This window comes from Nanorana parkeri, unplaced genomic scaffold (assembly GCF_000935625.1).
Source record: "Nanorana parkeri isolate BGI_ZX_2015 unplaced genomic scaffold, ASM93562v1 scaffold431, whole genome shotgun sequence".
Lineage (NCBI taxonomy): Eukaryota > Metazoa > Chordata > Amphibia > Anura > Dicroglossidae > Nanorana > Nanorana parkeri.
Window position 1 is genome coordinate 1,090,729 of NW_017306699.1, and position 26,612 is coordinate 1,117,340.

General features: G+C 40.0%; 1 protein-coding gene across 5 annotated transcripts in view; it reads left to right on the forward strand.

Moving 5' to 3' along the window:
• The window catches only part of ARHGEF9 (Cdc42 guanine nucleotide exchange factor 9), a 252,896-nt gene that overhangs the window by 146,086 nt on the left and 80,198 nt on the right, over positions 1–26,612 (forward strand). For all 5 annotated transcript variants that reach the window (XM_018560090.1, XM_018560092.1, XM_018560091.1 and 2 more), the window contains exon 2: positions 4,772–4,951. In XM_018560090.1, coding sequence (XP_018415592.1) covers positions 4,826–4,951 — 126 coding nt within the window. In that variant the 5' untranslated portion in view covers positions 4,772–4,825. The remainder of the gene's footprint in view (positions 1–4,771; positions 4,952–26,612) is intronic.

Sequence of the window (26,612 nt, forward strand, 5' to 3'; positions counted from 1 at the left end):
TAGAAAAACTGTCACATGACAATAAACAAAAATGTATCAGTACTCGTACTTGTAAGTACTCGGCAAGTACCAGTACTCGTACTCGCAAAACTGGTATCTGTGCATCCCTTTATTATATTTATAAAAACAGAATCGTACATTAAAACAGAGATGTACAAATCCCAGGAGCTCCGTGTGCTCCTTACAAATGACAGCTGCCTCCTAATTTTTTAATTTTTCTCTAGTCTAGTCTTGGAGCTCAAAAGTATCGGTACATGTACTCGTACTTGTACCGAGTACTGTACTTGGTATCTGTGCAACCCTAGTATATATATATATGTATATGTTGTGTAACGACCTGTAATTGTGTCTTACATTATCATCTAAATTCATTCACACTTTCTTAAGAAGGGAGGCAAGTCAATGATTCTTTCGCCCCCACCCTGTTAAAGTATATTGCTCAGAGCTCTGACAGTGTCAGTCATGCACTTGCACACGGTAGTGGTGTTTTGTCACCTTGTGTCTGTGAACCCTTTTAGATTCTATTTGTATAGAAAAAAGCTTGAAAAATTCCAGACGTGCTTCCTACTGATTACTACTATTCATAAAAGAAAAGTAAGGAAATATGAAGAAATTAGAAGTTGCTTATGATAACCAGTCATATTTCATCTTTTATTCTCTGGAAAAGAAAACAAAGTGTAGGATGATGTCTCCAAAAGCAACTTCTGATTTTTTTTTTTCTATTCTACATTTTTTTAAATGTAAAATGGTCAGTATACGGCTAACTGAGTTTACCTCTGCAGTCGCTAAAAAGCTGAATCCCAACCAAAGAACTAAGTGTACAGTTGAAATATGTATTTGTGCACAGGTTTAGCTGTCAAAAGATTTGTGATTCTGCTCAGCCATTCTTCTGATAAATGCAAAGCAGGGGCAGGGCATGAACTTACCTGCAGACCTCATAGCAGTAAAGCAATACGGAAATGCCTGATCTTTAACAAATCAGAGACTCGTCGGCGCTCATTTATGCAATGTGGAATAAACCGTAATAGTGGTTGTCTGCATGGCAACAATGCTAATTTTTACAGGTGGAATCTCACTGCTTGCTATTGTACTTTGCAGTGCTTTATTTTATGAATAGGGTTTAGTTATCCTTGAAAACTGGAATGTTTTGTGCTTATTCAGTAAACATTACAAGGAGAAATGTGCAAAGTTAAGTTACTCACAGTAAGCAATCAGAATTCATGTTCATGTTATTAAAGCAGGAAAGGTGCAATGGGAATGGCCGTCACTGGGTCTTTGTGCCTCTGTATGCAATGCAGGCAGATTATATCTGCTGCAAGGGACTGGCAGGGAGCTGTAAACTGCTTCCTGAAAACGTCACAGCACCCTGACCCAGTACTCCTCTGAAGAGCTCTCAGCCCTCATTTAAGAAGTGAGCTGGCTGTTGGGACAAGTTATGCACATATCAAATGGCTGAATGTCTGTCTGCAGAAGTTGCCATTCCTATGCACGCTGTATTTGCATGCAGACTGACATAAGTAATGCTCACATGTAATGCTGAGCCTGCATGATTCAAAGAACACAATCCAATGAAAGAAAGGGATGGGCTAAGGACAGTAAGACCTGGGAAGAAAGAGCTAGATTATGCTGGATATGCTCCTACCAGGAAATGATGCTCTATCATAGGTGTACACAGCCTATTGCATCAGGGTGTGCCCAGGCACACTGAGCACACCCTGTGTGCACACCTATCGGCTCTTTCTGACTTGCTGCAGCTTCTAATACACACTGTGAGAAATTCAGTGTGCAGTGAAATCAGAGTAGGCAATTACATTACAAGAGGGGAGCCTGTACAACTGTGCAATACTAAAGGTAAGGCTGGAGTTCAGCTTTAATCTAGTATCAAGTGGCAAAGCTCATGAGGGATGAACCGGATTCAGCATCTGGAAGTGTTGTAGGGCAAAATGTAATTTAAAAAAGGACTACACGTACTAAAGTGTCCTATTCTGCAATGCCTAAGTTGGGTATTCCCTTGGTAGGTAGAGAATTCCTTATATTCTTTTGTGTCTCCAGGACAAAAAGTGAAAGGAAATCTCTCAAGCAGGATACCAAAAAAATAACAGCAAGGAGTTTTAACCCTTCCCTGCTTTAATGAAGAAGAAGAAAACAAAATTGGCAACACATACACTTTAGGGATAGATTATAGTGGCAAGGAAATGGCCTTCATGAATGTTCAATAGTCTAAATGTTATGGATGGTAGTCAGGGAGAAGCAGTTTTTTATTTGCTTACCGATTTGGACATATAATTTCTATTATAAATCTTATAACGGGTATTGAGGTCATAAATAGATGGAGGGCATATAACTGGTGAAGAATTACTGCTGTATTAAATGTACTACTGTCAAGTATAAACACTACTAAGTTCATTATATAAACCAGTGGGATATGTATAGACCATTGCAGCAAAGTCAATGGGGTCATTTAATAAAAGAGTTGAGAATGTTCACTTAGCTAAATGAATACAGTTTAAGCTGTGTTATAGTTAATCATTCAATCACGTGCAATTAAAAAATGTGTTATTTTATTCCTCTGAATATGGCTGGGTATTCAAAGTGAACAGTGCTAGTGATGATCAAACTACATAATGATAAAGCTGTGAGGGGGTGTTATGGAACTGGGTACCAAAAGATATGTAGCCTAGTCCTGTAATCCACAGCAAAGCACAGTACAGCATATTATATATTCCTACAAAGAATTGTCAGCTCTTCCCAACAGCTCCAAAGCACACTGACAATATGGCTGCTATGAGCTCACCCTGTTTATAGCGAGGGGGCAGCAAAGGCTAAACAGTGCATTATAGGTTGTTCCTAATTGCTGGTGCAAACATGCAAACTTCTTGCTTATTAGTTTGGTAATCGTTCCAAACAAAAAACGCAAAATCTGCCTTAAATCCAAGGTTAAGGCAAACTTGAACCTCATCCCTAAACATTGCTTAACTCTTAACATTTGTCCTTCTTTACACTCCTTCCCTAAAGCCTGACTTTTCATTCAACCAGTTTTTATAAATCAGGTCAAAATAATATGTAATAGCAAATAAAAATAGTTAATTGTTCCTGCTTTGCAAATTACTGTGACCTTTATTCGGATTTTTGGTGACATTTTGCTATTGTGCGATGTAACTTGTTTACCAACTAATTTATATATCATTTTAATGTGTGCCTTCAATTAGGGATAGCTGATGTGCTTACAGTCTTGCCAGGGTGTAGAAGAGAAAAGAACTGTTTGTGCAAAGGCGATTATGGTGTAAACAAATGTTTTTATGTCTTTTGTTTGTAGTAAAACTATTTTTAATTAGTTCAATCGTACTAGTTATACTGGCCTCCTGAATCTAGTTACTGTAATCAGTTTCGGCAGCAGCACTAAAAAAGAACATCAGTCAGCAGTACATATTCTTTCTATTTTAAAGCAGACCTTGCAGAATAATGCAAGGTCCACATACACTGTCTGGGCCCTCTGCAAAAACCACCTGCTGTTAGCGGTTGTAAAAGTTACATGTAAAGAAAAAAGTTAGATTTTATACTTACCTTACCCCTCATCTTCCACATTGCTGGAGGTGACATTGCCGTCCTTTGGGGAGGACAGGAAGACACTCCAATTCATTGCCAGAGTGTCTTCGCACAAGATTTCAGATGCTTTGAATCTACCTGGATGGAGTGTGACATTTTGCTTGCCCTGGTGCTGTGGGCAGAAGATGGAGGGGGTAAGGTAAGTATAAATCTAACTTTGTTTCTTTAACTTTTACACCCACTAACACCTGCTTTTATATGGAAAGGGGGCCTGAACAGTATAAGCAGACCTTGCATTTTACATCAAGGGCCACTTTAAACTAGGGCTGCACAGCCAATTAGAAATCTCTGCTATTGAGAGATTTAACTAACTACTTTTTTTGCAGCATACCAAAATCAATGTTTAAGTTTTGGATAGCGTAAGGAAAGGTTAAACCCCTGGCAGTTTATTGTTTTTTTGCTCTCTGTTTCCTGAGTAGATTTCTCTTCACTCCCTTTACTGGAGATGGAACAGGACATGAGAGGAAATCTCTCCAAAAGTGAGAATTCCCCTGTAAACAGTTGTCATCAGAACAGTTGTTCATATTAGAAGATTTATCCTCCTGTCTTGGTCTGGTGACATTTGTAAAAGAATAATGGTCATCTGGACAAACAGAGTGTGAATCTACCAGGAGAGGACAGTAATAAAAACTTAACAAGAGTTCTAAACCTTTACCACTCCTAAAACAAAAAACAATGTATGGCTACTCACGCTTTTTAAATATTGCAGCATTGAAGAGATTTATTCATCCGTGAAGTCTTAGGTTTAAAATAGAGGTACACGGGTCATTTTTAATAGCTCGATCAATGTTAAAATGGCTAACGTTTGTTTGTTAAGAGCAATGTGTGATTCATCAAATAGATGTCTGATAGCCTTTGAAACAGAGACACTTTACTCCAGTTTTAATGCACCTTAGTGTGTTTTGTTTTGCACAGCGTCAGTGAATGTACTGTTTGTAATACCATGTTTGGGTTAGAGTACAGGCAGTTTGGGATTGTGGTGGTGCAGATTAGATTAGGCTGGGCAGTGCCGCTGCTTCAATCATCCATTATGTGTCTTCTGTCTAGAGTTTTTGTATTCTGTTAGTCGTCTTTTCTGTGTACTGGACTGTGATCATCTTGTTTATTCGCAGCAACTCATATGACTTAATAGGACTAACAGTGTTTTCCTCTTTATTCTATACAGCTAATCAGCGGTGGATCTATTGTAAGTGCTGAGGCAGCATGGGATCACGTCACCATGGCCAACCGGGAGTTGGCGTTTAAAGCCGGCGACGTCATCAAAGTCCTAGATGCTTCCAACAAGGATTGGTGGTGGGGTCAGATTGATGAAGAGGAAGGATGGTTTCCTGCCAGCTTTGTGAGGGTAAGTGACCCCAATTTATTGAGTCTATATAATGAAATCAATTATAATTCTGAGATGTACATACTAGAACAAGAATATTTAGATTATGAGAATGCATCAACTGCACAGCAGTGTGATTCCAGCATTAAAAATATTGTTACTTTTCATAGCCATAAACACAGCAGCTGTTGCTTTGTGTGCTGAAATACAGATCCGTCTTTTTATATGGAATAAAAATATATTTTGAAGGACGTCATCAAAGAAATTCAGTCTAAAAGACAATCTGCATATAGAACGAGCTGCTACAATATCTAAATGTAGTTTTGTGTGGATTTTGTTTTTGGTTTGGGAGGACTGACCATATGAATTTAAGCAATTCTCTTACTGATGTAATGCTGAGAGATTTAGGACTGAGGGAAATTTCTGCATCTAATTTGGGTTTTTGAAGAGAAAACATACTAGGATGAAAATGGATCCTTAATAAAACAGCCCTTTATTGCTGGTTATGTATTAGTAGCTCACTGAAGCACAACAGAGATTAGTTGTGCCTGCATTTTGTGAAAGTTTGATGGAATCCCTCACAGTCCCTTCTTTTCTCTGGCATTTTGTAACGCTGACCCACTGAACACAACGGGGTTGGTTTGCTAAAGATAAAGACTGTGTAAGTAATTGTTTTAAATTGCTAGCTGAACAGCCTCTACTCCTTTAGTAAGTTGATTCCATGAAGTGCCCCTTTTCACACTAATGATTAGTGGCCTAATGCTGCCCCATTTAAACCTGTGGTCAGCAAACTGTGCACTTCATTTAGTATTACTGCCCCTTTTTTTACTGGTGGTCAGCAACCTATGTTAAAATTATCCTTTTTCAATTTTAGATAGTGTCTTGTCAAGCAACGTTTTAACCCATTGTAGCATTAGTGGCTTCTGGCCTATAATACTCCCCTATTTATTTTCTTTGATGCCCACTAGAATATATAGTTCTCTACAGGGGCGTAACTAGAAATCACAGGGCCCCATAGCAAAATGTTGTATGGGGCCCTGTGATTGTTATGCCACTTGCAGAGCCCACCTGATCTACCAAACAGCCCACCTGAGAGTGGCCCTGCAGAGCCCACCATAGACTCTCTGTAGTGGGATCTGCAGGGTCTCAAATGGGCTGCACACCTCTTACCTGTCAGCGCTGTCCGCCTCCGTGGTCGCCGGGCCCCGCCTCCTCTTCCGTCCCCAGGCCCAGCCTCCTCTTCTATCGACGGGCCCGCCTCCTCTTACATCACCCCGGGCCCCGCCTCCTCTTCCGTCCCCAGGCCCAGCCTCCTCTTCTATCGACGGGCCCACCTCCTCTTACATCACTGTTCCCACCTGCTCTTAGGTCGCTGGCCAGTGATGTAAGAGGAGGCGGGGTTGCTCTTAGGCTGGCCCCGCCTCCTCCTTCACTGCGAACGCTGGCCTCTTCTGCCGTAGCTGCTGGCTGTAACTGACACAGCTCTGCAGCGACTGTGAGGGGAAACGCCGCGGCTGAGCTGTGCCAGTGACAGCCAGCACCCTTACATGCAATAGCGACCCAGGCGGCCCACACGACATCAGAGGGATGCCCTGGCCGGGACCCCCTGTGCCCGGGCCCCATAGCGGCCGCCTGGGTCGCTATAGCGATTGTTACGCCACTGGTTCTCTCTTTACACCAGAAACCCAGAATAAGATAAAGCGAGGGTGGCTGAGACAGTATTATATTATTTTAATTCTCGCCTGTGCAGAAAATATATCTGCCTATGAGTTACAACTAATGAGTGACAAAGTTTATGTTGCACCAGGTTCTAGAAATGTAATGCTAACCTTGCAGTTTACCTGTTATGCAGCAATTCTAGGTATGCATAGGACCAGCTCTAGTTCATGTGCTAATAAAATGGACAAAAGCATGTAATACTAATTGGGCACACAGAAATAGAAATGAAAAATGTAATTTCAAAAATATTACATATAAAGTGACTTTCCTGCCAGATCAGTAGTTAGTGGTGCTCAACATTGTGAGAGGAGGTGAAGGACTGAAGGTTGAGGTGTTATTTCACCCTGTTGTCTGAAAGATGCCAAAGATGGCAATGGTGCTCCTCCACAGATGTACAGAGTGAGTTAGCATTGTCACCATAGGAAAAGGAGTGTGTTAATGGAAGGTGAAAGTAAAGATTAAAAAACCTGAAAAAAGATTAAGTTAAGTACATCTAGTTACTGGTAAGCTTCAATATATTACATTTTGTTTTTGGGGTTAGACACACTTATTAGGGGGTTTATCACTGTTAAATAGACATGTACACAGGCAAAAAATTTGTTTAGTTTCGTTTTGATTTTGATTTTGTGTTATTTAGTTTTTTGGGATTTGAGTCAGGATGACAATTTCTTTCGGGATTCGGAATCAGACGAAATTTGTTAGTGGTAGTCATTACGAACGTTCGCTGCGTTGTCGTTTCGTTGCAGCAAAGTGACATTTAAGAAGAAAAGAAATTCCCCCTCTCTAATGTCACTATGCTGTAACGAAAATATGTCCACAAACAAAAATTCATGTAAATTACCGATGATGCACAGATACTGTTATTTTAAATCAGGAAAAGAATATAATTTGATCAAACACGCTGCAACATTTAGATAAATGAGAACAAACTATTCGTAACAACAAAGTATTTATTACATTAACAAATATCAATAGGATTGTTTCTCTAAGATTAGTTACTTTCACTGTATATCTAAAAATACTACAGTTCTCCTTTAAGAGCTAAATGACTTGTAAGGGTACATTTTAGGTGTTTATTTTAATGCTTACATTAAGGGTTAAAGTTTGGTTTTAAGGTCAGGGTTAACAAACTGGATATTGGTCAGAGGTCAGGAAGATTTTTGAAAATGCTTTAACTTACCATTGTTGTTGGCAGTGAAAGCCCAGACACCAAGAAAGCAATGCCAGGGGCTGAAAATTAATGTACCATGAAATGCTGTTATACATTCCATGCAAGTCTTCTGACAGTAACCGCAAGTATTGTTCCCTGCATTGGCCTTGATAAATTCCTTTCCGTATGTTTTGGTTCTAAAAACAATAATGAAAAACCTGCGCGTGTACGGTTACTCACAAACATGTAAAGAACTCAGTGCAGCTCTTAGACAGTATTTCTGCCATAAAACCCTGTATTTGGTAAATGGGCAGCATAGTTTTAGGGGACAGCACACTACTCTTTTAAAGAGGAACTGAAGTCTGATAGCTATGCCAAAAAAGGTAGGTACAGGGCAAAGGATTAGTGCCCAGTGTTGCCTGTAATTTCCCTGCAGCTGATATTTTCCCCATTAATGACTTACCATGTCTGTTTTGCACTGGGTCTCTGTGTGGAGGTGGCCATCTTGGTTGAGACAGGTCTTTGGTTTGTCATCTTGCAGCCTCCAGCAAGAACAGCACTGAGCAGCACAGTAGTGACAATACCAAATTTCACTCCAGAACTACGAATACTAGAAATCAGTGGCAGTAGTGCCTTAGTTTTACCACTACACATATACAGCTATGAGACTGTAGGCACAGGAGCGCTGATCCACACTCACATACTAGGAAGTGAACTGCTATTTTTGAGGAGGAATTTAAGACAAAGGGTACATTCAGGGTACTATTTAGACACAATGAACTTTATTAAATTTTCCTGATTAGAATATCTTCACTATTTGAGTCCAGTTCCACTTCATGTTTTCTTAGGCCCCTTTCACACAAGCATTCAGGTTGTCAGGTTTCCAACCCTCCGTTTTCAGATGAAAAATGGACAACAATGTGTCTCTATGGCAGAGCAGATGAAAACTGATGACCATCAGTTTACATCAGGAAACATCAGTGTCGGTTGTGGTCCTTAATTTGAGACGGATCACCTCTCCATTTTGACTGATGTAACCTAATATAAACTGATGATTGGGACTGGTGTCATAATACAGCATGGCAAGCTCAATGCATGCTGGGGGAAAAGCAAAAAAAATCATTGAAATTTACCAAAATAAAATAACCAAAAAAAACCTGATATAAACTGAACGGATTTGTAAGCTGATGTCAACTGATTCAGTTTTCATCAGTTTTTTTGTATCTATGAACCTTGACTGAACTGATGATGCTTGTGTGAAAGGGGCATACAGTCAGTGGCAAAACCAGAGTTATGGGCGCCCGGGGCAGAACATTTTTTTCGCCCCCCCCCCATATTATATAAACATCCACTAGAACTGTACCCCCACACATAACGCTATGCGATCCGGGCTGGCTGGCTGGATCAGGCAGACGCGCCCTCCAATCAGGCAATGTAGAGGGCCGCCCGCAGTGGCCTCGGAAGAGCGAGCGGCCGCCCGATGACAGCCAGGTGATCGTGTCAGGGAGAGGGAGCCATGGCTTCGTTTAGCGGGGGTCGTGACGGCGCCCCCCCTCAGTCCTGCGCCCGGGGCAAGTGACCCCCCCGCACCCCCGGTTGTTACGCCACTGCATACAGTATTTCTGTTCTATAGAAGTCTTCTGAAAAAATTGGGCATCGTAACCTTCTGACAGTTACTGTATATATATACAATATTTGCATATACAGAACTGTCACAAAAATTGGACATACTGTGGGTCCTGCCTGTCCATCTGTAAAGAAATCTATATACACAGTGACATAGATAATTCACACCAACATACATGCTCTCTGCTGATTCTCATGTCTCTTTTCTCTGATACTTTGCACAGCTGCTTCTAAAATATATGAGTGATAAAGACCAGGTCACTGCTCAGGGGCTGTCTCTGTACGTAGAAGCACAACAGTACAGATGGTGTTGGATGTTTTTGAGCTGTAGTAATGGCATCTTTTTCTGCTCATATCTCCGCCTTTACCTTCTCAAGCAGCAGTGACCTGGTTAGGCTTCTGCTTTGCCAAATCTCAAAGGAATAGCTTCTATTTTTGGAAACCTCTAAGGATTTAACCAAGGATTTCCATATTTTTTTTGTTTCCTTGTCAGGATATTTCACTGCCCACTTATCCTTCATAAGTAAATGGTCACATCAAAGCTCTATTAGAATTGCAGATTTGCAGGTATCGTATGCGTTTGTTCAGCTAGGGTGGCCATGTCAGCCTAGCTCACCCAATGTTCATAATTAATGTAGATCCAACCCCGATCTCCAAAAACTGATATAAGCATTAACATGTTAATTGTATTTTAAAGTTTATACATATGCAGCTTTCAGTAAAAGAATACCTGGTGATCATGCCATGAAGGTTCTTGTTCAAGCACTTTCTGTTGTGCTCCTGTGTTGTCACCCTGTCACATGCACCCCTGATGGAGGCTACAAGTGACCATACCAAAACACACATTTTACAAGAATGATCCACTGTTCTCCCAATCAGAAAGCTGATCCAAAAAAATTATATGCAGCCGATTTTAGAGTTAGATGTTAAAGAAGGCTGGAGGAGATCAGCGTGATAGAAAAGAAAGGGGCAATCAGTATGTTTTTAAAACAAAATAGCAATTGTTTTTGATACAGTGCTATAGCAAATCAATGTATTTCAGTTAGGGTTTAGATATATTGGGGACTATGGGCAAAATCTAAAATAACATAGTTCTATTAACTGTAATCCTTTTCAGAGATCATATGAATTTTCCCCTCCTGTGAAAATGCTGTTTGCTGCGATGTAGAAGCATAGCAATGTTGTCACACTGCAGACAGGGCTGTTTTCGATAGACATGTAGTTTTAGGTGGGATTTCAAAAACCAACAAATAAATTAAAGCCCAATTTAAGCTTTTCAAGGAGCAACTTATTGTTTTTGAAAAAATATTTAAACCTTATGAATAAAAGCTGACTGCTGTAAGCACCCCTGTTAGCATAATAGTTTGTCCTAACCCCCGTAGTAACAAAATGTTTGTTGGTTTGCATATTTAGGAGGAGAAAATTAGAAATAAAGAGCTGTAAAATAAATGTGACACAATGAATACTATCATTACAGGTATAGCTGACACAATTAAAGTGATCACATGATTAGGAAACTCTCTGATTGAATCCTTTTCAATAATGGGCATGGAAGCTGCAAGTGACATCGAGAATTGAGAACTGGTGCCTCACAAGGGAGAGTTATTATGGCATTGGTCATTGTGGTGGGGAATGTGAATATACAGAAGGCCAGTGGGAAGGGGTAAATCTCATACATTACCAATATACAAAATTTATATCTATAGTGGTCCTTCGAATACAGATTAAGTATAGTACATGTCTGTGCATGGCATACAGATTTCACGGAAAAATAGCAAAAGCAACTTACTTTTCCTAGCCAAACTATATGGGATTTAATGTGCCCCATGACCACAGCAGGTTAGGTATATAATTGGCAGTGTGCGCACCTCCTGTGTGTTACAATGTGAAATGCAGCTACAGAGGTCCTAAATATAGGTCAGCTGGAACTGGTAAACATGCTTGTTTTTTTAAATTAATTTGGCATCCCAAAACTTCTTTTCCATGCAGCTGTCATAGAAAAAGCATCTGTACTGACATCTAGGGGGTTATTCACTTAGCTGCTGAAGGCTGCCGAGGGAATAACCCAGCCGAAGTGAAGTGAGCCAAGCGCTGTTTGGCTATTCACTTCAGCCTTGTACGGTAAAAATCAGCCGTACATCGGCTGCCTTCGGTGAGCCGAAGTGCAGAAGGAATTCGACTCATCTGGATCTGCTGATCCTCCGATGTAGCGAGCAGAATAGAAAAAAAAGTTAAATGTATGGGGAAAAAAATGTTAAAAAATGATTTAAAAAATATAGGAAAATTTTAAAAAATATATATTTTAAAGAACAGAAAAAATAAATAAAAAATAATAATTTTTTTAAAGATGCACGCCGACCCAACTGCACGCGACGAACTCCCGCCGCATAATGCCAAATCTGACAGATGCTGGCAAAATATACACAATTGGGCGGAGCTAACGGTGACATCTCCACTAGCTCTGCCCAACTGTTTCCTATTGGCCGGCACCTGCCAGAGTCTTCTAGCAGGTCCCAAGCAATAAATGACAACTGGGCAGAGCCGGCCGTGACATCACAGCCGGCTCCACCTAGTTGCTATTTTTAAATCACAGATCAGCGTCCCAGGTCATTTGGGGATGATGATCTGTCATTACAACTGAGCGGAGCGAGCCGAGAGATCACAGCTGGCTCTGCACAGCTGTCATTTGTGTGGAGAGCCGTTGGCTTCGGCCAACCTTTCTCCATGCTTCACCTGTCACAACAGATCAGCCGACCCGAAGCATATGGGTTCGGTTCGGCTGAGCCGCTCGGCTGACTTCGGCTGCTGTACGGACAGTCGAACCGAAGGGCTCAGGCGGCCGAAGCGAGCCAAAGGATCAGCCAAAGCTACGGCTGGATCCTTCAGCTCTGAATAACCCCTCTAATGTTCTTAAGTTGCAGAGAATAGGAAGAGTTATGGGGCCAGATAGCAAGTAATTGTTTTAGTTGCAGGGCAACATTGGGAGTTTGGCAGCGGAACAAGGGTCTTTCTGTGTACACTGGGCCAGCATCAGCTGCTTCAACCCCTGTTCCTGTATCAATAGGTAAAGAATAATTACTCTAGGAAAAAATTGAAGCTTACAGTCCCAAGACTTTACAATCTATAAGGCATATTAGTGAAATATAAAGATATCCTGTTATTAAACCGAGGCACCGTAGTGGCTAAGTGGTTAACCTTGCAGGTCTGGAGTAATTGGCCCTCTTTCCATCAGATACCTAATCTGCCCTTGTAAGAACATGTAAGCAATCACAAGATGGGTGCGGGGGTGCGGCCCGCACCCAGGTGACACGATTGGAAGGGGTGACACCAAAATGACTGACAGTCATTTTGGTGTCACCCCCTCTAAAAAGTCGTGCACTCGGTCATGGACTGAGAGCCCAACAGTGTCAGGAGAGAGAAGGGGACACGGCACATACCTCACCCTGCCGGGCGAACGTCCCCTCCTCCCCTTGCGGGCGTTCATCCCCAGGATGGCCGCCGGCAGGCGTCAATTAGATGAGCGCACATGTGTGTTGACATCATCACGCACATGCGCAATGACGTCACTGCGGGGTTTCACCCGGTCTCCGATCCGGACTTGGGACGCCCCTGCATGTAAGTTGTCTTCCCCAGGCTCCAGTGAAATAGTAAAGGCATCTTTGGACTTTATACATATTCACTTCATTGTGGGATGAATAGTAAGAACTAGTAACCCAGATAATTAACTGGAAATGTTGTCCTAGATTGTTCACTTCTCCTGCCTTCTCCAAACTCTTCACCCTTTAGTGAATAACCCTGTGAGTACTGAGAATGCCATGCGAACAACATTTGGCTAGAGCATGTCTAGTCAAATGATTTAAAAAAATCATCCACATTTGTCTCAATGGGAAAGCCCCATAGAGGTCTGTTTTGTGCTGGAACTGTGCAGTGTTTAAGCAGACTTAAAGTCTAAAGGTGAACATACACAATACAATCTGACCGTGCCATTTTTGGGAAATAGATCTATCAAACAATGTTACATGAGGATTTACGTAAACTATCCAATCAATCTGTATCCAATCAGGCAGACCCTTGCACTACATAGTTGTTGGTTGACCATGACCAGAGTGCATGTTGCCATTTTTGCAGCGTGTAGATCCAACAGCTAATAATATTTCAACTACTTTGTGGATTAACACAAAAATTATGCTTTTTTATTCCATACCTTTTAAAAATAATAATTATAATATTTTGGTTTATGTGTATTATTCAGAGAAATACTGACAAAATGTAAGAAATATCCAATTTCAATGAATTTCTACAAAACGTTATAAACAGTTACTTTCGCTGGCCTGGCGCTGATCAACTACCTGAAGCACATCTTTTGTCTTCTGTACTGATGCTCATGTGAAGCTGATCAGGTGGCACTTTTTGTATACTCCTCATTGGCCACTAATGGCACACAAATAGGATAGTGGGTTGTGTGAGGATTGGAAGTAGCTTCAAGGTCAGAGTAGTGGCATTCTCCAGGGTGATTAGTGTTGTAACTGTAGGAAGTACAGTATTTTTTACCAAAACTTTAAACGGTTGCTGTTAGCTTAATATACCAGATAGGAAACCTGTCATGGCAAAATATTAAGGGTGCCAGTGCTCATGTCTCCTTTTGGTTGTTATTCTGAGTCACTGACCCAAAAACAGTACAAAGATCAGAAGTTTAAACTTTATTTGTTCTAGTTCAGTTACTCAGAAAACACTGAAAGAGAAAGGTAACCAGCATGGCTGTCTTCCTCATTCTCCCATGATGTCTTTCCTTCTTAGGCTGTATCCCAATGGAAACGCGCAACAAAACGGCCCAAAGTAGTACCTGTACCTTTTCAGGCGTGGGCCATTTTGTAGCGCGTTAGGGACGGGCGGAAATACGCCAAGGTGGGAACGAGACCATTAAATACAATGGGATTAATTTTTTTGAGCGTTTTGTAGAGCGTTCATCGAGCGTAGAACGCTCTACAAAACGTTCAGGTGTGAACGAGGGCTTACAGACGTTTCCTGGGAGAAATTGAGTCCCTGTAGCTGCAGCTAGTAATGGTTAAAGTTATTTAATAAAAATCCAAACACAAATGAAGAGAACCAAGCGTCCTTTTTATAATGTTGCTCCCACTTCTCTCATATCTTGATTTATTATATGCTAAAAATAATCCATGCTTCCATTCTACCCAAACCAGAATTCAATTCCCCCGCGTTGAGAATTGAGTCCTGAGAAATCAAGTGCTCACGGAGAAAGGACAGCTGGATGTTTGCTAGTGTGCAGGCATAGTAATTAGCTATGGAAGAAAAAAGTGCATTATTTATGAATAGCAGCTGGGAAAACCAGTATAAAAGGTTAAAATATGGAGGCAGCAATGCAATCTTGCAAGCAGACCTTTACACCGGGAACAGAGTTTTACTGTGACAGCAGTGAGTGCTCAATGAACTTTATAGCAGTGGACGTAGCTGTAGCTTAATGCATAATAACAGACTGTTCAATGAAAAGCTGCTTTTGGTGAAGGACTTGGAACTCATTTAAGCAAACCAGTGATATTTATGTGTGAATGATAAATGAAAGAAAAAGCCTTAACAGGAACCTGAAATGAAAACAGAACTGGGTTCATTAATGTATAAAATCTAGGAACCCATAATAATCTCTCTATATAAACAAGATGAAGTCTACTTGTTTACAAAGTGAAGCAAAGAATTGTTTGCAAATGCTCTATACATTTTCTGCACAGATGAGACGAATATGAAATTAGTGAGTCTCTGGGTTTGATTTACTAAATCAAATAGGCTGTTCATTTCGGAAGCGAATTTGCACTTTGCAGGGGAATTTTCCCTTAGCTCAGTGAATGTGGTGAAAATTCACTTTACAAAGAATACCCAATCATGTACAAAGAAAAAAAACAACAATATTTTTGTTTGTACATTAGATTTTATGAGCTTTACTTAATTTACTACGCTAAGGGGAAAATTCCCTTGAACAACATATTTGCCTTTAGTAAATCAACTCCACTGATTCTCCTGATTGGTCATCTGTAAACCTATTACATATAGGAAAGATTCAGGATCACTAACTAAAGGCCACTATGTTGTCTTGAACACAGACAACCAGAGGCTTGCTTAGAGTTCTCCTTTTTACAAATTAAAATTGCCTCCTTCCGACACTCAGCTTGTTTCCAATAATTCCCTTGCAAAATCTCTGCTCTGTTGCCAGTTCGATTCTGAGTTGAATGACGGCCAGTGTCATTCAACCCACTTCTTGTGAGTATAGCCTGACATGGAGCCTGTGAGTGTAGCCTGACATGGACACACTTCCTAAAGGTAGCGTCACCACGTCGGTTCACACTAATAATGTCATAATGTCAGCAACACTGTCTTCAGTATTGAAGACCACCCATCACCCCAGCAGGGATAGAAGGATAGAGACCAGAGAATATCATGTGACAGGCTAGAAGACATCAGAAAAGAAAGGTATTTATACATGGAATACAAAATAAAAAAAGCTGTGTGAGAGGGGTGCTGGCTTCAAAAAACTGTTTTACTTTAAGTATAAGCTTTTGCCTTTGACGTGAGCAGACCTTGGCTGCAGTGTAGGATAAAATGAAAGCAGTATTTCCAGTGCCTTGGGGGATTTCAGGAGCCTGCAGTCTTTGAACAGAAGCACACCAAGCAAAATTACAAGCAGAGATAATATTGTAAAATCTATTAACATTATCTTCACAATTTTGCTTGCCCGCATTTCAAAAGTAAACCCTAGTTTTGTAGAGTAAAAAGCAACTCCATTTAAGAAGAAAGATCTACTATGAGGATTTTGGCAAACTTTATTGCAGATCCTTAGCTTTCTCTGTTTGGAACAAATGAGTGTTTGGCTTACCATGTAATTTGTCAAACTTTCTGGGGGGACAGTGAGTGGAAGGGTCTGCATTCATTGTCACCACCTGAGGAATTGAATTGTTGTAATAATAAAAGGGTCACCATTTGCATCCCTTTAGCTATAAAGTCTTAACATGTATCTCAGCAAAATGAAACTGTTAGTGCAGTGCCACTGCTAATTTGACTTCTAGCTTTGTGTAGACTTAGTGTATAGGAAATGCACCATGCAAATTACACAAGTGTTAGATTGCAACATGATTTGTGTAGCAATTATCTGTTATAACTTTTTTTTTAACAAATGTGGAGTTTTCAATTCACAGATTTCTAAATACTCCCTCTTGTGGTCATCTGTATTTTAGGAAATGTAATTTAAAGTGTATTTCCACTTTTGCAATCAAATTTGATATGTTTGTTATATGTTCCTATTCATACCGCATACCTAAAAATACATTTAAAAAAGGTTTCTTACCTTTTAGATGTCTCTGTGTAGCTGTCCTTTGGACAGGCTGCAAGTGACAGCAAACTCTGAGCTTCCTCAGAGTTTGCTGTCTGTTGGATTTTAAGTGCAGCTCCACTTTACGCTTTACTGCTTTCTACATGATTTAAAAAAAAAAAACAGATTACTAAGGTGATGAAGGTGATTCACAGTCCAGTGAACAGGCTGCAGGTCTGGTGACTTAGAAAGTTAAATTTCTGAACCAAGAAATAAGAGTGTCACTTGCCTGCCATAAAGTGTGGCAGATGCCTTACAATCAAAACCTTGACTTTACTGAATTACAAATCTTTCAGCAGGTAAAACAGTAATTATACTGTGTTTCCCCGAAAAAAAGACACTGTCTTGTATTTTTTTTTGGCTCAAAAAAACACACTAGGTCTTATTTTTGGGGTAGGTCTTTTTTTTTTTTTTATTAAGGCACAACAATCCAAAGTTAACGCAAATCCAAATTAAATAATCTAAACTGGCAAAGTTAAGAATAGTGTGATTAGGGCAATCAGGGGTGCCCTACCTTTCCAAGAGCAATTTGGTAACCAATCCCTGGACAGAATGAGCAAAACGCGCTTTCACTATCGATTCCTTACAGTCAGAGTGCATTTGGTATCACTCCGCCAGTGACAAGAGCCAGTGCTATAGAGGAAGCAGCGGCTTATGCGGCTCTGCTCCCTCCACTGCCGCCTCCCTTCTTCTAGCGGCACCGCTGATTCTCTTCCACAGCTCTTCAAGTTCCCCCTTATGCCACCACCGGCCCTGGGAATGGTCACAACTGGCCTTATTTTCGGGGTAGGTCTTATATTTTAGCAATTCCCAAAAATAGTACTAGGTGTTATTTTCGGGGAAACAGGGTATATGTGCACTGTGTGCCTAAAGTGATAGTAAAGCTGGATTTTTTATTATTATTATTTTTATCACAGGGAGGTTGTATTTATTGCAGATCTGTGTTGTTTTTTTTTTTTTATTTCTCAATTCTCCATTTTCTAGTGGGTCCCCACATCCTCTCTCCCCCCGCCCCTGAACGTTACTGGGCGTTTTTTTACCTTAATGCAGAGTATGATAGAGAATGAGACTTGCAATGATAAGAAGATGTAGTCACAGTCACTGTGCAGCACTACAAAGCTGGGAGCTGAAGCTGCATATGTTATGAGAAAACACAGCTCCCTAATTTACACATATATTTTTTATCTTTGTATCGGAAAAATACTTTTTAAGCATTCTCACTCATTGGTAACTGTTTATGTTAATCTAATTACATTCACATATATATGTAGAAAGGCTATACTTTACTTTAAAAACGTTTTCCCTTTTTCATTTTGGCTACCAAAAAAAGGCCTTCTACAACCACCTGAGCCGCCGCCTCACTAATAACAACTTCCTCACCCCCTACACTCTGTTTAAACTTCCCTCCTAAAACTCACTAATGACATTCTAACTGCTAAAATGACAATGGCCACTGCACCTAATTCTTCTTCTGCTTTTGACACAGTTTACCATCCGCTGCTCCTCAAAAAACTCCATTCGCTTGGCCTCCAAGACTCTGCTCTCTCATGGTTCCTCCTACCTATTTAAGCACTCCTTTTAGTGTCACCTACAAATCTAACTCCTCCTCACCTCTTCCTCTTTCTGTAGTCCCTCAAGGTTCTGTCCTTGGACCCCTTCTATTTTCTATCTACACCTCTTCCCTTTGTCAAATGATAACCTCACTATATCTCTCAACAACTCACCCCCTCGGTGTCCTTGCGCAACACTAATTTACTAATTGACATATAAGTTTGGATGTCACAACACTTAATCTTAAAACTCAATCTTTCAAAATTTTAGCTCATGATATTTCCTCCCCCCTGTGTACCTTCCCCTAACTTTTCCATTAAAATTGATAACACAACTGTCCCTCCCTTCCCCCATGCCAAGCTGCCAGGTGTTAACCATGACTCCGACCTCATCTTTCTGCCCCACATCCAATTATTATCCAAATCCTGCCACCTTCACCTTTGTAACATCTCCAAAATAAACCACTTCCTAACCAATGAAACCACAAAGCTACTCATTCACTTGTTTCTCTTGTCCCAAATATTGCAACTCCCTCCTCATCTACCTACCTCTACACAGGCTATCCCCTCTTCAGTCTATCATGAATGTTGCTGCTAGACTTGTCCACCTAACCAACTGCTTAGCATCTGCAACTCCCCTATGTCAATCCCTACACTGGCTTCCAATTGCCAAAAGGATACATTTAAAAATATTAACAACCACTTCCACGGCCATTCACAACTCTACCCCCCGGCTATATCTTCAACCTTTTCTCAAAGTATTACCCTACCCGTTCTTTCTGCTCCTTCCAAGACTTCCTGCTCTCTAACTCCCTCGTCAACTCCTCTCATGCTCGCCTCTAGGACTTCTCTAAAGTCTCTCCCAACCTTTGGATCTCCTTACTCCAACCTGTCAGTCTATCTCCTACTTGTCTGTCTTTAGAGAATCCCTAAACACTCATCTTTTCAGGGAAGCCTATCCCACCTCAAACTAACCACTGAACTATAACTTTCTCAAACAATTCATCCCTACACAGCTACCACCTCTTGTATCACTTGCCCCTCCCTTTTAGATTGTAAGCTCTCACAGGCAGGGCCCTTTTTACCATCTTGTCTTGATTTGTATTGTGACTGTAAAGTCCCCCTTATATTGTGAAGCGCTGTGAAAACTGTTGGTGCTATATAAATCCTGTATTATAATAATAATAGTAATAACTGGGTTCAGACATTAAGGTTTGTTTTTAGTTTCAGTTATTAATGTGGAAGTAAAGCTTCCCCCAAAAAATTGCTGGTTGGCTGGCTTTCTATGGCAGAGGAGACTGTGCAAGTCCCTTCTGCCATAGAAGCTACTTTCTACCTGTCAGCTATTTTTTATTGCAGCACCTCTGCTATGCCACATCGCAGAGGTATGACCTGGAGCTTAAAAGTCCTATAGGAAGCACCATTCCATCTAAAATGATTTCTAAAATCCAAGGGTCAGTGTTCAGAAATAAGTGTTCAGATACTGAATTTCTTTCTAAATAATGGATGAGAAACCACCCGTTACTTGCTAACTTGGTGTCCAACATAATCAGTGCAATCAATTAAATTTACAAGTGCCACAAAGCAAGTTGTTTTTCATCCGTGTATTGCCAGAAAAAAAGTTAAAGCTATTCTGAATCAATAAATATCCTGGAATCCTAATCCATAAACTTCAAAGATTACAGGAGACCTATCAGAAACTTTACATGTCTGCATGAATAAATTCCTGACATGTCACAATTTACAGAAACTATATAATTATTTTTTTTAAACTACAATTTACAAGCAGATCTTGAACCACAGCCAAGTGACTGTGGCTAGCCTATCAGTCTATCAAGGTCTGTCTGAGTGGTGCAGTATGGGATAATTATGTCATTCATTTACTTGAACGGAAACCATTTATTTGTGTGAACAGTAACTTATATACACATCTGCAGTTCCAAAGAAGAAAATTGTCTGTTCTATCCACTGTACTCTCTCTCTGCCCTGTTTCTTAAATCAGAACCCATATTAAGGAATGGTTAAAGATCCAACAGCTTGATGATCTTATTCTTTATGTAGAAATACTAGAAATAAACTGTTTTATAAGAGCTTGGTCTTTATAGTTGAGATGTCTAGTGATAAAATATCTCTCTTCATAATCATAAGCTTCTACTTGGCATATCCGATTCAAAATATAATTTTATTTTTACGGCATTGCTATTGTATAAATAAATGATCATTTGTTAATCATATCAGTAGAGATATATACACAGTATCTAAAATCGTCCATTCCTACTGTCATTTTGGTGCACTGTATGTGATTCTGGTGTCCTGTGTATCAGTGACAGGGTTAATAGGCTAGTTGTGTTCGCGTTTTGTGAGATTCCTGCAGCAGAGCTATGGGTGAGTGAATGACAGTGAGCTGCCTTGTCATTAAGTGGCAAGTCAAGAGAAGACAAAAAAAATTGCTCTGTCACCTAATCAGACAGGATTATGTGCAAAGGCTTAACACGCTTTATTACTTCTTTCTGAAACCAGCAGACATTTTTATTGGGTTCAAATTTTATTTAATGATGGAATCTATTGATTCTGTGAAAATATAAATTAGGCTTTCCAGATGGGTTCTGCATGCAGTATCCAAGATAATTCTACTTATCTAAGGAACCTAATTACTTTGACAGTGGTATTAATAACTGTACAGAAAGGTCACCTAACCATATGACCTGGGTGGCTATATTAATCTGGTGTTGAAGGTTAAATATATCTTATATAAAAGCCCATTTAAATGCCATTTTTCATTATCTGATCCCATGGTAGGGAACTCGAGATTCCTTAAAGACTTTATTTTGCCAGAGGCACAGAGGTACACGCTTTTGATGACCAAGCTGTTGATTGGTAGACTCTGTAGTCCAATGGTAGTGTGGAGTACAATTCAGACAGCATGCTGCATCCAATTGCCTATTGAGACTTTAAAAATAAAGTTCTAATTTTTTTTTTGCTCTTTTTTTATTTTAGTTTTGGGGAGAGTGGGAAATGTTTTGGGCCCTTTGAGGGAGCTTTCCCCTCCTCCTTATTATGATGACCACGCAGGAAGGGGAATTCCTCCAATGGTGTCTGGTACAGGTTCTAAACCTTCCCTACTGAAATCCTCATTCTTTCTTTTTTTCCTAGTGAGTCAATGATTTTTAACAGGCATGCAGGATATTACAGTCTTTTTTTTACTTCACTGGCTAAATACTGGTTCTAGGTCAGTAATTCGTTAGGTAGTAAAGTCATGATCAGGATGACAGCACCTATATTGCTATACTCACAGGGTTAAAGCCCATCTCCAGGCACTGCAAGGGTTAAATGCTAATTTTGTCTAGAGGACACTATTACGCCCCAACACACCAAGGCGTATTGTGAATGTGCGTGAAATGTGCACAAAAGTGCATGCTTCAACGCACTTTCATGATATGTTCACAAACGCGGAATGCGCTTGCGTTGCTATTAATAGGTGATGGCATCCCAAATGCAACCGAGCAAACGCGTTTTTTTCCCCACTCTTTCATGCACATGAGAACAAGCACGAATGCATGGGAAACACCGCAGAATGCATGTCGTTAAATTTGTGACATGTACTACGTTTCCGCATTTTGCATGCATCCAGGGACCCAATGGGGATCAATAAGGGGCACGCCACACACAGGAAACAAAGTCCCGCAAACGTGCGAGAACGCATGCTCCAGCAAAGTGTGTCACCACTATGCCCTGGTTCCACCTGATTACCGAAGGTAATTTCAACATCTGGGGCAGAGGTGGAGAAGAAGTGAGTGGTGACTGCCACATGATCCAGGATCAGGTATATAAAACAGCTTTATTTGAGTCTACTAGAAAAAAACAAGCATTTTACCCTTGCAGTGAGGGGGTCGCCCCATTGCAGGGATATGTTTTTTCTTTGTCCAGAGATGGGCTTTAATGTATGTTTGAATATTTAGGTTTGCAGGGATAGGGAATGAGTAATGACTAAGTAAGCTTTATTAAACACAGTTTTTACTTAGTGAAGTGATAACTATCAGATTAATCTGCCATTCGTGAGAGCTATTGCATCACAAAACCCGCTTGCCATAATAAAGTCCCTGCAAGTGGGAAACCCACCTTGTGCCAAGATGACAACTAAAACAAAGCATTAGTTCTTTGTAGTCCTCTGTTAAATCCACTCTAAAGTATTGCAACAAAAAAATACTATTCTACACTATGGTTACAGTAAAAAAAAGAGTCTTCGGTGGTGACCTTGCCCTAAAGTTTAGGAAAAACAGTATCCGCATGGAAACATCCCTGAAAGAATAAATAAAAAACCTGCTATAGTCAGAAAGTGTAAAATACTCAGGTCTGTATGTGGTGGTGAGAATATTTCTCCTCCGTAGAGAGTGCTTATCAGCTGCAGTATTCTGGTCCCAGCGGCCTGCGCTCTTCATCCACTTATGATGAATGCAGCCTGACAGCTAGTTTTTTTTTTCTTCTCCATTTTACAGTTGTACCACTGCAACTGCTTCTCAGGTCTTTTGACATCAGTGCATCACTGTTTTTAGGATTCCACCAGGCCCAGTTATAGTATGTGCTAATGTCTGTATGCTGATTGAAGAGAATATTATTGTTTATGTATACGTGAAATACATAAGCATAGTTAATTACTTTTCTCTGTATTTTCAAATTTTTGCTCCTTCGTATAGTTTGTAAGTACTGTATATATGATATAGAACAGCTACATTTGCTTACTTCTGCCCAGTTGTGTTGCACAATGCACATGCCATGCTGCTCTTTTCACTGAAAGATACCAAACAGGGTTTGTCTGACTAAGATGTATAGAATCTGCTGCCTCTATTAATGAAACAAAGACAAGGCTCCTGTTTGCAGGAGACGATCGAGGCTGGCTAGGTCACATGACTATGATATGTTTGGGAGCAGCAGATTTGTATTTCAAATTCTTTCTTTCAATTTTCCAATTTCACAGGCGATGGAAATCGACGTAGGGCACTTAGGAAATAAAACAATACAGTATCATGCAGTTGTACACTTAGAAATAATAAAACAGACAAACATAAGTACTTTTACCAAAACATTTTATGTCTGTGTATTGAGTAAATGGCAACAGAAGTGGTAAAAACTAATTCTTAGCAAAGAGATTCCACTGACAATGGAAATTCTGTTATTTGTGAATATGCAGGGTAGACAGGGGCGAGAGGGTACCTAGTCTAATTGAGCACAGTCTTGCTTTTAACAGGAGGCAGTAAAATAGTGAAATGATGACAGTGGTCAAATATTGGGGATGATGTGGAGAGGTGGGGGAGGACAGTTCCCTGGTGGGAGAAGTTAGTATAGGAAAGGGAGAATGGGAAGGGTGAAAGAGGGAGGAAAAAGAGAAGGGCAGGAGGGTAGCAAACAAAAAAAAAGGTAGAGGAGAAAAAAAGAAGGGGGGAATGCAGATGTGGTAAAAAAAGTTGGAGACTAGAGTTGTCCTATCAGAAGGCATTTGCCTTTATCATTATAAAGAAAGCCAATCCAGCAATACCAGGCCTTTTTATTCAAAATAATTATGTGATCTGGTAATGGTAATTTTTTTTCTTTCAGGGTAGTTTATAAGCAACAACATTTTCAGGTACAATGTTATAAGGAAGGGTGAAGAAGGATGAGTCTTGTGACCACTGTTTCATATAACCACTAATTCTTAAAACAGTAGAAAAATACTACAAACCTTTTCTGGGAAGAGAAAACCTTTTAGGATTTAACTCTCAAGTACCTGTGCATAATTGTGAGGCCACTCCTATGAGGGTTATATTTTAGGAGATAGAGAAGATCTTGTTGCACTCTTTAAATCCCAATGATAAGGAAGGGTGATTGAAATGACTACAGATGGCGCTGCTGATCACATGGGTTAGATGGGAAGAATGTCATCAACACACCGAAAATCCTTTCAGGATCACCAAAAGTAAATTTTATTGAACAAATGGAAACCAGCGTTTTCGGGACCACGCAGGGTCCCTTCATCAGGCTTTAAGCCTGATGAAGGGACTCTGCGCGTCCCGAAAGCTTGTGACATTCTTCTCGTCTAACTTATATTTTAGGAGGCCTAAACCAGGAAAAAAATGTTCCAATGGGTACACTTGCTGCTCTGGTCATATGTCAAATCTGCTTTCTATCACTATGATTTAGTAAGAGGATGAGCACAGATACATAGTTGGTGCTGGTGTCTAGTTCTCTCATTGCAAGGAACATAGCTGTAAGTTTTACATGAAGGAACTAGAAACATATTTCATTTAAATTGATCATTGCTTTATATTTTTGATTAGACATGGGTAAAATTATATACATTACCCAGCAAAGTATATCTTTACATTTGTGCCCAATCACTTAAAGTCATCATGCTTTCAAACAGCTAGCTTCAACTCTCTCAGCTCTGCTTCCCTTTCTTATTTCTTTAAAAGTTAACAGTAATTTTTAATTAAGCTTCATAATTAAATAATGACTTCAATTCCAATATCAGGCTAAATTAAAAAAACATCTACCCATAAAAGCATCTTGGGCTACAATACCCACCTTCAATTTGGTGGTGCCCCCAGTAGTACTCTTTTTTGGTCATAAGATCCCCTAAATCATCTGGGTTCCAAAAAGTCTGAGGACAGTCTGTGAGTGCAGGACATCATAGACCCACCTCTGAAAAAGCATCACCACAGCATTCTGCACTCATTGTGTAATGGTGCAAAGACCTCCTCATGTCAGTGGTCTCTCTGCATCATTAAGGACTACACTGAAGAGAATAAAGACACCACAGATTATACAACCAACCTAAAGACTTTGAAAAAATTTAAGTTTAAAAAAATTGTGGGGGGAGGAACTGGGGGCTGGCAGAGGTGAGCAGATTTAGGGTTTAAAGGAAACCTGTACTAAGAGAAATAATGAGGCTCACACTGCCAGCCGCTGGTAAAAAATGCTAACTGCATCATTCAATTATCTAAAGGTTTCAATACATTGAGCCATCAACTGAGTACAAGTGCACAGATCAGGAGTTCTGACTTTGCATTTACTTTATTTGCTGCCTGCTTGTTGGTGAATATTGGCTCAGGAAATATACAAGCTAAAGATAGCCTGACAACCAGCATTGCCAAATGTCAGTCTAAATGTTTATCTAACAACTGGTTTCTTTTAAGTAGTGCTTGAAATGGATTTCTACTTATAATTCAAATGTGACGTTTGTTGACCCCTTGTCTTGTGGTTTGGCACTGCACTGGCAAACCATTGTGTGTGTTGAGTGGGCTTGGCAGGAATGTGCAGCGGAGATTGCCTTACTCTGTGTTTAAAGAAATGGATTGATTGTTCCCTCCTTGAACTGAGACTACTGAATATTCAGAACTTCCCATTAAGACCGTTCCAACCATCTACAGTGTTGAATTAATAGTAGAAGGTGGTACAGTATTTGCAATGCCATGAAACATGAAAGAAGCAGCTCATTATTTGGGGAGAAGAATATGGTCTGTAAAGTGACCTCTGGTGTTTATTCATCAGGATTTGAAGAAAAAAACTGTTGTCTGAGGAAAAGCTGTACTTTGCTGGATATTCAGATATTAAATTAGAGAGATAAGAACAAAACTCTAAAGTGAACATAAAGCTACAAAAGTGATTAGTGCTATTGCATTTTATTATTGCCTTTAGATAAATTAATTAATATGTATAAACACTGAAAGTTAGGTAAATGGGAGTGTTGCTAAGAAGAACCAATGGTACCTTTGGGCAACAATCTCCACCCCTCATCTTTTCCACTTTCTGTGTATCTATTTCCGTAGTCAGTTAATAATTTCCTGTAGCTTTTAGTATACATTTTGTATCTAACTTCCCCTCTGTTCTTATCAAGTTGCCAATTTTAATTGAGACCTTGGCCAGGTAAGTGCTTATCTTCTCTCCACTCTTCTGCCTGGCTGCACTGGCCTGAAAAAACAGCTGCACATATGTGTAGTGCATTACCAAAGCTTTTGTTTGAGCATGGGGTGCCCATTATTATGCATTGTTTTTCTGCAAAAGCTGTTCTGTTTAGTCTGTAACTGGTTTATATTGTACTTGGCAACTTTGATTCAAAGGGAGGAGATATGCAAAATATGTGCCAAATGCTATCATATTGACCATCATTCATAAAGAATAGTTATTTGTAATTTTTTTCATACAAAGTAGCAAATAATACAATAATTGTAATTTTGTTGTGATATATGTATCTTTGTAGACTGTAAATGTGCAGTCTATAATAAAAAA